Source organism: Peromyscus eremicus, chromosome 2, assembly GCF_949786415.1.
Source record: "Peromyscus eremicus chromosome 2, PerEre_H2_v1, whole genome shotgun sequence".
Classification (NCBI taxonomy): Eukaryota; Metazoa; Chordata; class Mammalia; order Rodentia; family Cricetidae; genus Peromyscus; species Peromyscus eremicus.
Window position 1 is genome coordinate 103,310,455 of NC_081417.1, and position 12,016 is coordinate 103,322,470.

At 41.8% G+C, this 12,016-nt stretch overlaps 1 protein-coding gene across 1 annotated transcript in view; it reads left to right on the forward strand.

Annotated features, from left to right (window-relative positions):
- Positions 1-12,016, forward strand: part of Focad (focadhesin) — a 293,097-nt gene that overhangs the window by 56,076 nt on the left and 225,005 nt on the right. Inside the window, exon 5 of the mRNA XM_059254513.1 lies at positions 4,631-4,735. Within this exon, the coding sequence (XP_059110496.1) occupies positions 4,631-4,735 (105 nt within the window). The remainder of the gene's footprint in view (positions 1-4,630; positions 4,736-12,016) is intronic.

Below are 12,016 nucleotides of genomic sequence, written 5' to 3' on the forward strand. Positions count from 1 at the left end.
TGATAAATAAAGCTGCATTGGCCTAAGGCAAGGCAGCTTAGAAGCAGGTGGAAATCCAAGCAGATAGACAGGAAGAGAAAGGAGAGGAAGGAGACACTTCGAGCCCCATGTTGGGGACCACTTATTAAGATCAATCCACGTGAGTCTATTAAATGGATGACAGAATTCATTAAGATATAAATTGAGGAAATACACTCACGATTATAGAACTTACTCGACAGCAGAAGTCATCCTCTGATCTGATCTGGAGCAAATCCACCTCGCAGGCAGGAGCAGGGAGAAGGGGCATGTGACCCTTCTCCAGCTCCTCATGAGAGGTCACTACAGTGACAGGAAGCACTGCCTCCTTTGGGCTGTATAGCCCAAGGTCATGGGCAGAACAAATACCACTACCCACCCTCCCTCCCTCCCTCCCTCCCTTCCTTCCTCCCTCCCTTCCTTTCCCTCCCTTCCCCTCCCCTCCCCTCCCATCCCCTCCCCTCTCCTTTTTTTTTCTTTTAGATAGTCAATACAATGCAGTGTCTTCTGAGTATATGCAAGGGCTAACTGTAGAAGGGTTTTTGGATGCAGGCCGTATGTGAATAGGGCATTTTCATTGAAAAGTTCTACTGATACTATAAATGGCTTTCCACAAAAGCTGAAGCAGTGTTTGCTCAGTGTGAAAGTGCGTATTTCCTCACTCACTCATATACACTGAGTGTTATGAATCTTACTCATTGGGATTGCATGGCTATATTCTGTTGTTTTCCTTTTTTATGGATATTAATACTCTGTCTATCATCTAGGGTTATAAATATTTAGTCTCTCATTATAACTTTGCTTTCCTTAGAATCTTTCTTTTAACTTTCTTCAAACTGACTTTAGTTATATGTTGGTTTCTGTTTATTCTTTTCCTGTTAACTATTATTGAATACTTATAATCACTTCTGAAAAATTGTAGTTAAGTTCTTCTTTTATTCATATTGATCCCACACTTTTTATTTATTAGATCTTTCTTCTGTCTGTTTTTATTAAATAAGGTATAACTTGCATATTATAAAATCAGTCAGGATTTAAAAACTGTTTTAACTGATTTTTAGTGTATTTTCAAGGGTGCACAATCATTTTGAATTATCTTTTTCTTCGTCTGTGCTTGGCTGGAAGCCAGGACCTCAGATGTGCTAGGCAAGTGCTCATCATAGAGGGGATACTTCTTAGTCCCGTCATGCATGACGAGGCAGAAGGCAGTCCTGAGACCTGATTTGTTATCTTTAGTTTACTTTGGATATCTGGAAGGGTCAGATCCTAGGGAGGCTCTGAGGAGATTGAGTGACTCTGAGTCACTTGGTGACCCGAGGCTAGACACTCCCATCGGTTCTTTAACTGATGGTAGTGCAGCTTCAGTTTTCCTGCTGAAAATCTTTGGGGTTTTGTAAAGGGGAGTGTTGTATGGGAGGAACCACTCCTTGTGGCCCCAGTTTCTCACAGGCCAACCCTCAAATTCTGAGTAACATAAATGGATGAAGAATTGTAAAGGAGCAGTTAATTTCAAGGTTGTGGATGTTGAGATTACTCCCTTCTAAGTCAGAGAGGTCTGGATATTTAGAGTAGCAATCAAGATTATTAGAAAAATCTTAGGAATCCCAATGGACAGAAGTGGGTAAGAACTTCGTTATCTAACAAGGACTCCCAGAGCTGCTGGCAAACCCTACTAAGACACTTAGCCCGTGTTTCAGCTTCTGTCTTGGCCTCTCTGGTGGACTGCTCTAGGACTGTGGCCTATCCCCTTGCAGATGCCCACCTCATCAAGAAAAGGACTGGGTTTAGTCAGCAGCCGAGTTACTGCAAATAGCTTTTTGTGAAGCAGCCAGGGAGGAAACATCCCTGAGCCTTTGTAGATCATCCTGCACCTTCCATGGCTGTGTGAAGACAAGGTGACTCCTCTTGTCTTTGTGTGCCCTGAGCAGACCCTGTGACTGCCCTGTGGAGTCTCCAGACCTGTCCTCACCTGTTCTGTCCCCATCAAAGAGAAGGCTCTCAGCTAAAGCACAGATCCAGTCCATTCAGCATTCTCTTGAAAGGCACTTGGTGTGGGTCTGTGGCCTTGGCCTGGTTTCCTCATCCATCCTCAACCCTAGTTGTATATCAGACTGTCTGTTAGCATGAAGAATTTCCAGCAGCTTTCTCTTATAATATATTATGTACACTATAAAACTTTTTATATACTATAAAAATTTCTCTGTTCATTTTATTGAGTCACAGTGAGATTAACTGGTCATTTTGTTGAACGCAGTAAAGTACCATGAAATTGTCACAGTCATTAAGAGGTATGTGAACAAGGCTAATCTTTGACACTCATCCAAGAACATACATAGAAGACATAATCTTTTGTGTGTGTGTGTGTGTGTGTGTGTGTGTGTGAGAGAGAGAGAGAGAGAGAGAGACAGAGAGAGAGAGAGAGACACAGAGAGAGAGAGAGACAGAGAGAGAACAAGCAAGCATGTATGTGAGTGAGCCTGCTTGTTCATATGCATATAAAAGCCAGGGATCAAGTGTTGTATCTTCTTACTCAGTTGCTCTCCAGTTTATTTTTTTCCACCATTTCCTTTTGAGATAAGAGTCTTTCACTGAACCTACCTCTTCCCTCTACCCCATCCTAAGTCCTGAAATTACAGACGTACACTGCCATGTCCACCTTGATGGGTTCTGAGTATCCAAACTCAGGTCCCATGCTTGTGCACCAAGTACTTCCCCTGCTGAGCCCCAGGAGAGAGGATCTTTGCTCAAAGGCTTTCATTTAGTGTGGGGATCTGTCTGTAGTTGATCCATACAAGAGAGACCCCATACACATATGATCCCTGTCACAAAGTATTTATCTGTGACCCTAATCTAGCACGGGCATAGAAGAGGGTTTATATGAAAGGGAAAAACTACTATTGAAAATCCTGTGGAAAGTTCTTCAGCTGGAAGGGAGATGCTGACAGTCCCAGAAGAATCTTCTTAGTAACTAAGTCTTGGGAATGTCAACAGCAGTGCTGTGAATCGGAAATATAACATGAGCTATGCATCTGAGCTACAAGTAGTGCTCAAAATTTTCTAATAGATAGGGAGTGGGCAGAGATGGCTTAGTGGTTAGGCGCACTGGCCATTCTTCCTTGGGGCCAGGTTTGATTCCCAGCACCCTATCAGGTGACTCACAACTACCTGTAACTCCAGCTCCAGGAGATCTAACACCTTTGGCCTCTGCAGGCATGCACACACACAGATAATGAAATAAATTTACTTTTTTCCTGGTAACCAGATTAAAAAAGTAAAAAGAAACTGATAATACTAATTTTAATAAGGAATTTTATGTAACCCCAAATATCAAAATATTGTTTTAATATGTTGTCATATTTTATGTTCTTTCTGATTAAAAAAATTATCTTTATGTATATGGTGTTTTGCATGCATAACATCTATGTACCACATGCATTTCTGGTGCTCACAGAGGCCAGAAAAGGCAGTAGGTCCCCTGAATTGGAATTACAGATGCTAAATGGGTACTGGGAATCAAACCTAAGTCCTCTGGAAGAGTAGCCAGTGCTCTTAACCATCTCTCCAGCCCCTTATTCTTTCTAATTGAATTTGTTTTCCCCCTCTTTTTATGTTTAAGTCTTTAAATCCAGCATATGTTTTATATGCAGCACATCTGGATTTGGACTAACCACATTACCTGTGTGCATAGTAGCCAAGTGTGGCTACGGCTTTTGACTGCTGTGGTCTACTGTATAGTCAGATCCTTTGCCAGATGGAAAAATTTAAAAGCATTAAAACATAGAGTCAGTCACAGTTCATGTAAATGTTCCAAATCATGAGAAGCTTAAGTCTTGTCCTGACCCTAAAGTTAGTGTGGATCGTAAGTTCTCTGTTCTGAATGGTAAATGACCAATAATATGTTAGACACTTAGGAGAATGCTTAGATTATAGTAGATGTTCAGCAACGATGATTTTTAAAAGTTACTTAAAAATTTAATAAATGATTTTTATTTCTAAGATTTCATTCTGGTTCATAAGACTTATTTTAAAAGGGTGCTTTATATATATATATATATATATATATATATTTGTCCTATTTCTTACAGAATAAGGGAAAACTTTAAAGTGTATTCCTCTTTTTATTAATTCTCTCTTAATGGCTTTTGTTTTGCTTTAATTGGTGCCCTGGACCACTCTTTTGAATGGCTGATCCACTTCATTTGTCTGGTTATTTTTTATGGTCTGCTAATATTTATAAATGACTTGATCATTTATTCTGGGTAACTGATGTGGTCACTGACTCGAATTATGTGGGCTAATGTTTGCTTTTTTCCCTGATTGATTTCCCCCTAGTGTGTGTAGGGAGGTGATTGATAGCTGGTTTGAGTCTTTGGCCATGTTTTCCTCTTTCATATGTGGGTCTTGGCTGTGCTGAAACGTGCCCACTGTTCAGTGTGGGTGGCAGACTCTCAGTGGCGTGGAGGGAGGTGTCACCGTTAGAGCGCTTGACTAGTGTGTGTGAGACTCCAATTTCCAAAGCTAGCACCACAAGAAGGAAAATAGGATGAAGCACCTGTTTAGCACATTCATTTTAAGTCTGGGCCGTTTAGCACGTTATTATATTTCTTTACAGGAATATGCCTGGTTTGATAAAAGCCCTTATGAAATTATTACAAATACAAGCACTAAAGGAAGGACAAAGTGCGGAGAAGGACCTTCGGGATATATATACTATCAGGTAAGTCTTCTCTACTGTTGTCTTGCATTCATTCAATTTTAATTAAAAATTTCATTTAGTGTGTGCATGCACATGTGTGAGTGGATGAGTGTGAGTGTGCATGCATTTGTGTTTGCATGTGTGGGAATGTGCATGATTGTAGGTGTGTGAGTGAGTGTGTGTGTGTGTGTGTGTGTGTGTGTGTGTGTGTTTTCATAGAAGCTGGAAGATAACGTTTGGGAGTCATTCTCTCCTTCCACTATGTGGGTCCAAGTATCAAACTTAGACCATTAGGTGTGGCATCAGAACCTTTACCAACTAAGCTATTTTGCTGTGCTCTCTCCCTTCCTATTTAAAGGAATTTTTACATCATTAGCTAGATTATGAACAAGATATAATTCCTTAAGAATTAGTCTTTTAATCCAGTAGGATATGCACACGGCCACTGTGGGTCTTCATTCCTCAGGAAGTGACTGTTTCAAAGACACAAAGAATGAAAGAGTTGACAACATGCTGAGCACCCCCAGTACGGGCTTCCAGGGTAGCTGCTTTGGAACAGAGACCTGTTACTCAAAATCAAAGTGACTTTTTATGCTTTAGAATATGTAACTGTCACTGTGTGTGTGTGTGTAATCTGGCACTTGGTAGGTGGAAGCAGAAGGATCAACACTTCTGAATACAGGAGACCTGTCTCAATGACCAGAGTGCTGCTATTTTCTCTCAGAGCTGTGAAAACTGAAGAGCCCATTGAGCAAATGTTTTTAAAGCACAAGGTGGGGGGCGGGCGTTGTGTGGGGCAGGAAGGCAAGCTTCTTTACCATGGAAAGTAATGGGAGACACTTATTTGAAAGTGCAGTTAGCCAGGTCAAGGTCTAGTAAGGAATCACATTGGCTTTTTCTTTGTCATCTGTAGTTTGTGATAAGGTAGAGTTGCTATAAAAAGAAAGTATAAAGCAGTAAGAAGAATGCACTGGATTTTGTCAGGGATTTTCTGGTAAGGGGCGGGGGGAGTGTCATACTCAGTTTGTGCTGATGACCTAATTTATTACCTGCAAGCTCCCAGAAAGCCATTTCTTAACAGAAGGACTTTCAGCAAAGGCCCCCGAAGATGTGTGTGACTAGTTCATGTTGTCTCAGGAATTTGATACATACAGAATTTTTGTATTTCAAAGAACAAGGGCGTTGGCTTAGGGTCGGTGGGTGGGCAGGCTTAGGTGGCCTGTAGCAGCTTGAGCTCACAGCATCTGTAGTAGAGTTGACCTTAGGCAGAAGCTCTGCAGGCATGTCTGGAACAGTGTTGCCTGTAGATTCCCTGGGCCTGTAATGCTTCCTGCTTGATGGTCAGTGACCAGTGTCTGGTCCTGCAGTGTTCGTGTTGCCTCGGATCTTTCTCATTTTTGTGAGTGTATTATCTAGGGCTTCTTAAGCTATTTTTTTAAAAAAGGCCAGATTGGTATTTTTATATTTTTCTTGGCATGTTTCCCATTATCTTCATTCAAATATATAAAAAATGTGGTACAATAATGTATTTTTTTTTTTTTAAAGCCCTGGCTGGTTTGGGACTCCAATTGTAGACCAAGCTGGCCTTGAACTCACAGAAATCCATCTTCCTCTGCCTACTAAGTGCTGAGATTAAAGACATACACCGTCACACCCAGCCTCACTGAAAACACTCTAGGAAACTGAGTATTCAGGGCATGTTTTCCAGTTGGACGTTTCCCTCCCACCAGTTCTCCCTCCTCCCTTCCTCTTTTCCTTTTTTTCCTTTCTTTCAGCATGATAGTTATGACAGGTGTTAGCTGCAATTTCTTTTTCATCTATTACTCTGAGCAGAATCCTGAAGAGTTGGTGAGTGGATCTTAGTATTTCTGGAGAGGCACTTGTTGTACTCCATCTTTAAAAGAAATTCAAAATTTTAGTCTAAAATTCTGGGATAGACAATAATTCCATGTCATTGTTACTCCATTATTTATTCATTTTTTATAGAGAAACTACTAAGGTTTTTAATAATCCTGTATGACAGTTTTGTTGAGATGTAATTCACAGACCACGTGAGGGACACATTTAAAGTATACAGTTCAGTGGTTTTCATTCACAGTTATGCAATTATCACCATAGTCAAATTCAGAACATTTCTTCCTCCCCCAAAGAAATTCCTCATCCTATTAGCAGTCAGTTTATATTTCCCTCCTACCCAGGAGAGTATTTTAAATCTTTGGTTCTCCATATTGCCTGCTCATTAGAACCACCTGGGTATGCTTCAAAAGAAACAAACGTAGCACCATCCAAATGTCTCACCAGGCTGGAGTCTCTGCTTGAAGCCCTGCTCCTTTTTTAAGTGCTCCCAGGTGGATGTGATTCCCAGGGAGTACCTGGGGCAGCAGGCTGCTGTCTGGTGTGCTTAACCCCGATCCCTGCATCAGTCTAAGGTGGATGCCAGAGGCCCGACAATCATCCAGGTGCAGCTGTTGCTGTTCTGCTTCCACCCACCCTCAACAAGGAGCAGAGCCACCCTAGCACGAGCAGCACCTGGGAACTTGTTAGGAGGCATCTGCTTGGGCTGCATTGTCGGCTGCCAGAATCAGAGCCTGCATTTTGGAAGATTTTTGTGGGTAACTCATGGACTCATTAATGTTTAAGAGGCACAAGTTTAGATGATGGTAATGTGAACTACTCTATTCTACTGAAACATGCTGGCTATTCTCCTTTTCATGCTGATTGTCCTTACTGTGTGTGACTGACTTCACTCATCTGCCTTGCCTCAGCTGCTGTCCCTTCGATAATTCATTTTGTCTTACAACTTGTTCTTCTAACCATAGTCTTATTTCCATAAGGTGGTATGTGCAAGGTGTGGCTAGGGAGCCCAGTTTAAGGAACTAAAGAGAAACGGGCATATAATGTTTGCCTTGAAATAAGGTGGCACACTAAGAGAGGTCCAGAATCAATCATCCGAGTTGGCGATGTTTATGGAGAGCCCTTATGTGAGTGGGTATTTGGCATTATAAATCTGTAGAGTGTAATCGAGTGTATTAGAGCCTGAAGTTCCCCCAGAGGGGATTGTGGATGGCAGGAGCAGAGGAAAGGTAAGTCTGAAGAGCAGATTCCCCTCAAGAGAGCTGTGATTACCTGAGTCAAGCATAAAATTGGCATGCTGTTTTGGAGCCTTCTTGCTGTGTGTTGGTTAGCGGTATCATCAGCCTTGTAGAGGCAGCTGGTGAGCTCGATATAAAGCATGAGAGGGGCGTGAGGGACTTAGAACTTCCTCGAGAGGCACAGGATTAATTTAAAACCACAGTATGGCATATAAATGGCCTTTTGAGTGTGAAGCTAATCTGTATTTTCCATGGTACTAAGGACTTTGCCAGTGTATAGCTGTATTTTAAAAATGTTTGCCTTTTTTGTTCAAATGGCTGATGAATTTGAATTATGGTGACACAGAATATGTAGTCATTTTAACAGGTCTGTGGAATGGCTTATGGCATGCAGGTGAGGGAGAGAATAAGTGAGGACCACGGCCCCTTGTGAAGCTAGTCCTTTTTTGGGGCTCAGTGTTCAGTGGTTCTCAAAATCTATGTACGTAAGGAAGGCTTGAGAGATGCTTAGAACCACCGCTTCTCCGTGGTGCTTGCCAGAGATTCTCATTCATCCCACACTTTCCTGTGACTTGGGAGTCAGCATGTTCATCCAGTTGCTTTCTGATACGGATGTAGGTCATTTGTGTCTCACACTTAGAAAATCTTTTTTCAGAACTTTTTTTTGTTTTTGTTTTTGTTTTTGTTTTTCGAGACAGGGTTTCTCTGTGTAGCTTTGCGCCTTTCCTGGATCTCGCTCTGTAGACCAGGCTGGCCTCGAACTCACAGAGATGTGCCTGGCTCTGCCTCCCGAGTGTTGGATTAAAGGTGTGTGCCACCTCCGCCCAGCACCCCCAAGAACTTGATGACACTACATGTGGGCTGCGAAGGCCCAGAAGGTTTAGGATAGAGGGCATCCTGAATGATTTATCCCCACCTCCTTTCTTCAGTATAACATGTATGCTCCTCAGCATCAAGGAAACAAGTTTGTCTTACCAAGTTAGCCATGTACAATGGAGAGGCTAGGAACAGACCTACAAGGTGATTCTAAAGAAAAACCAAACCAAAGAGCAAGCAGATGCAAAGAGGGGGAAAGTAGGAGGTCATAGATTCATTCAGTGACTTAATTCCGTGCCTCTAATACGTGCTGGTGTCTTCACTGTCAGATGATTGGTGGGTGGTTGTGGGAGCAGGAGAGGAAGAGAGTCTTAAATGCCCTCTTAGAAACCCACACAGGTTGTCAGGGCTTCCTATGCATAAGGAGTTTATCCTCAGAGTTTTCTGTATGTGGTTTTGTAATCTGGGCCTGAAGCACACACCGTCTTGGTATTTGAATACAGGTGATTACTGACTGTGTTTTGAGCAGCCATTCTCAACCTGTGGGCCACGACCCCATGGGTTGCATAGCAGATATTACAATTCATAACAGTAGCATAATTACAGTTATGAAGTAGCAACAAAATAATTTTACAGTTGGGGGTCACCACAACATGAGGAACTTTATTAAATAGAGTTGTAGCATTAGGAACGTTGAGAACCACTGCTTTAGAGAAAAAGCTGAATTGTTTATGTTGCTGATAAAGTTGATCTTGTTGCATCTAAAGTGTCCTTTTTGAGCTTCATGGTGTAATAAAGATTAGATGGCTATGTTTTAATAGGATTCAACTGTTGTTACCTTTGAGGATGGGGGTAACTCAGAGGGAATGGTAGTACATTTCGATCCTGCAGTTAGTTCAGGACCCTTAAACAAGTACACAGTGCCAAGCGTGTGTGCAGCTGTACATTAGAGCCCTATAAGGAACTTCTCTGTATACCTGGGACTGAGCACAACTTAGAAGACTGTGGGTCAGCCAGAGGCCCTTGTACTTTTCAGTTTCCCGTGTAACTGCTGTGAGAAAGAAGGTCTTGTGGAGAACTGCTAGCCTGCGGTCCCAAGTTGGTGACAGGGCATGCATGGTCAGACCTTCAAATCTTTACTAAGTGGAAGGTTTCTGTGTAGATCTCTCTGATTAAATGCGGGCAGCCAATCCCAGTTTTTTAAAGTATGAGGTTGGCAGACACAACATGTCTGCTCACAGAATACAGTCTGTGGGCAGTGAAGTTTATGACCTGCTTTAGGAACTTAAAAATGTTTTCCATAACTTTAAAAATGCTTTTCTACTTATAAACAAATTTTAAACTAATTACCATGTTTTATTTTATTGCTATTAAGGCATCCTTTTAGTTTAGACTTTCTTCTCCACCCTTTGTCAGGTCTGAATTGTTGGCTGCAAGTATGAATAACTAAAGTTTTATGATTTGCCAGTTATTAGAGGCTAGTTTTCTCATTTGCTTTGTAATGTGCCATTTTTCATGAAGTTTCATCCTGTGCTTTGCTTTTAATTCTTGTCTGCATATTCATATTATGGCAATCTTTTTACGGTCTCTCTGCTCTCAGCAAAAGTGAGGAAATAGCTGTGAATTCATGAGCAGTGCCTGCTTGTTCCAGAATTTGTGCTTTATTCTGATGTGCCAGACAGTGGCTGACATGCACAAATATCAAGTGTTCAGAATCCTCTTCGTGGGAAGCTGTACTTTCTGAAATGAGGGAATATTTAATGACTTGGCAGATGGCGTACTCTGAAGTAGGCGATGAGGTCAATAGCAAAGGGTGGTTGGACCCTGAGTGGATTGAAACTCTGCATCCTAGATGTATAGTTAGTCATCTATTTGTAGTTTTTATGGGTGGATAATTAAGGATTTAAAGATCCTAAAGGCTGAGATATTTCATAACTCATCTTGATTCTCTGACTTACCATTGAAGTCAGATTTATCCTTTAGGGTAATCAAATACAGAAAAGCCAGACAGAGGTACAGAAAAATACTAATATGTACTTACAGAGACTGGTTTGTGGTTGTGGATATCAAAATATAGCCCTATTTTTAATTTTGGTATCTGTTTTTTTTTTTTTTTTCCTAAGCACATAACTGCATTTTCTCTTCCTGTGTTTTGAAGGAAGACATGGCACCAATCATTTGAATAGCTCAAACAGCGTCTCCACTGCAGACACTGTGCCATTCGAGAGCTCCACGTGCTGAGGGGCCCAAGGAAGGCTGAATGGCTGCTTAATGCTCCAGGGAGGGAGAGGCATGACGTGGCTCAGGAGAGGTGGGCATGACTAAGGCCATAGCGAAGACGTTAGAGTTTCATTTGAAGAGTAGTAGGAATTCATTTTTCCATTTTTCCTTTTTATTTTTTAATGTATAGAGTATTGTTTAGGATTGCATGTTATCTTTAATTGTCAGTTAAAAAAATTCTTTTAAAATATGGAACTCTTTCTCACCCTTTCTGTGTCTTTTATGGCACTGGCATTTTTGAATTTCATAAACAATGCCATGTGTGTCTGAGGAGCACACACCGGGCACCAGTGCTGGCCATCCTGGTGTTCATTGTGGGTTTCATTTTATCACCTAGTCACTCTGGCCCGATTCCTCTACTGCAGAGGTGTCATGTTCCTGTCTGGTGTAACTGAGGAGATGCCTGTGGGGAAGACAGGGAGCCAAGCAGAACCGTCTTCTTGTTACTAACCCCGGTGTTCACTGCGATGGCTTCCACATAGCGATCCGCCACTCTCCAGTTCTGCTACTGCACATCGCTAGTGGCAAAGGGGAGCCCGAGATGGTTTTAGAGGAGGAGATGACAAGTTATGAGGAACAGATGACATTTTAACTTGGAGTTATTTTTTTCAGGGAAATACAGTTTAATATGTTCATTATATTAATGTGCTTTACACGATACACAACTGTTTCTAAAATAAAAGGCTAACAGTTTAAAATAGTATGTGGTTATTGATGTTTACTGGGGTTTTGTTTGAGACAGTATTACCATTTAGCTCTGGCTGACCTGGAACTTGCTATGTAGAACAAGTTGGCCTTGAGTTCAGAGGTTCATCTGCCTCTCTCTACCTACCAAGTGCTAGGTCTAAAGGTGTGCACCACCCAGGGGTGTGTGTGTGTGTGTGTGTGTGTGTGTGTGTGTGATTTGATAAGTGTCAGTGCAGGCATGTATGTGGAGGTCAGTCTTCAATTTCTACCTTGTGAGAGACAGGTTCTCTTGTGGTTTACTGATACTTACACCAAACTAGCTTGTGGAAGCCTCTGAGCATCTGGTGCTTCTAGAGCTACTGTCTCTATAACAGCATGAGGGTTACAGATTCACCCTGCTGTGTACAGCTTTACATTGCTTCTGGGG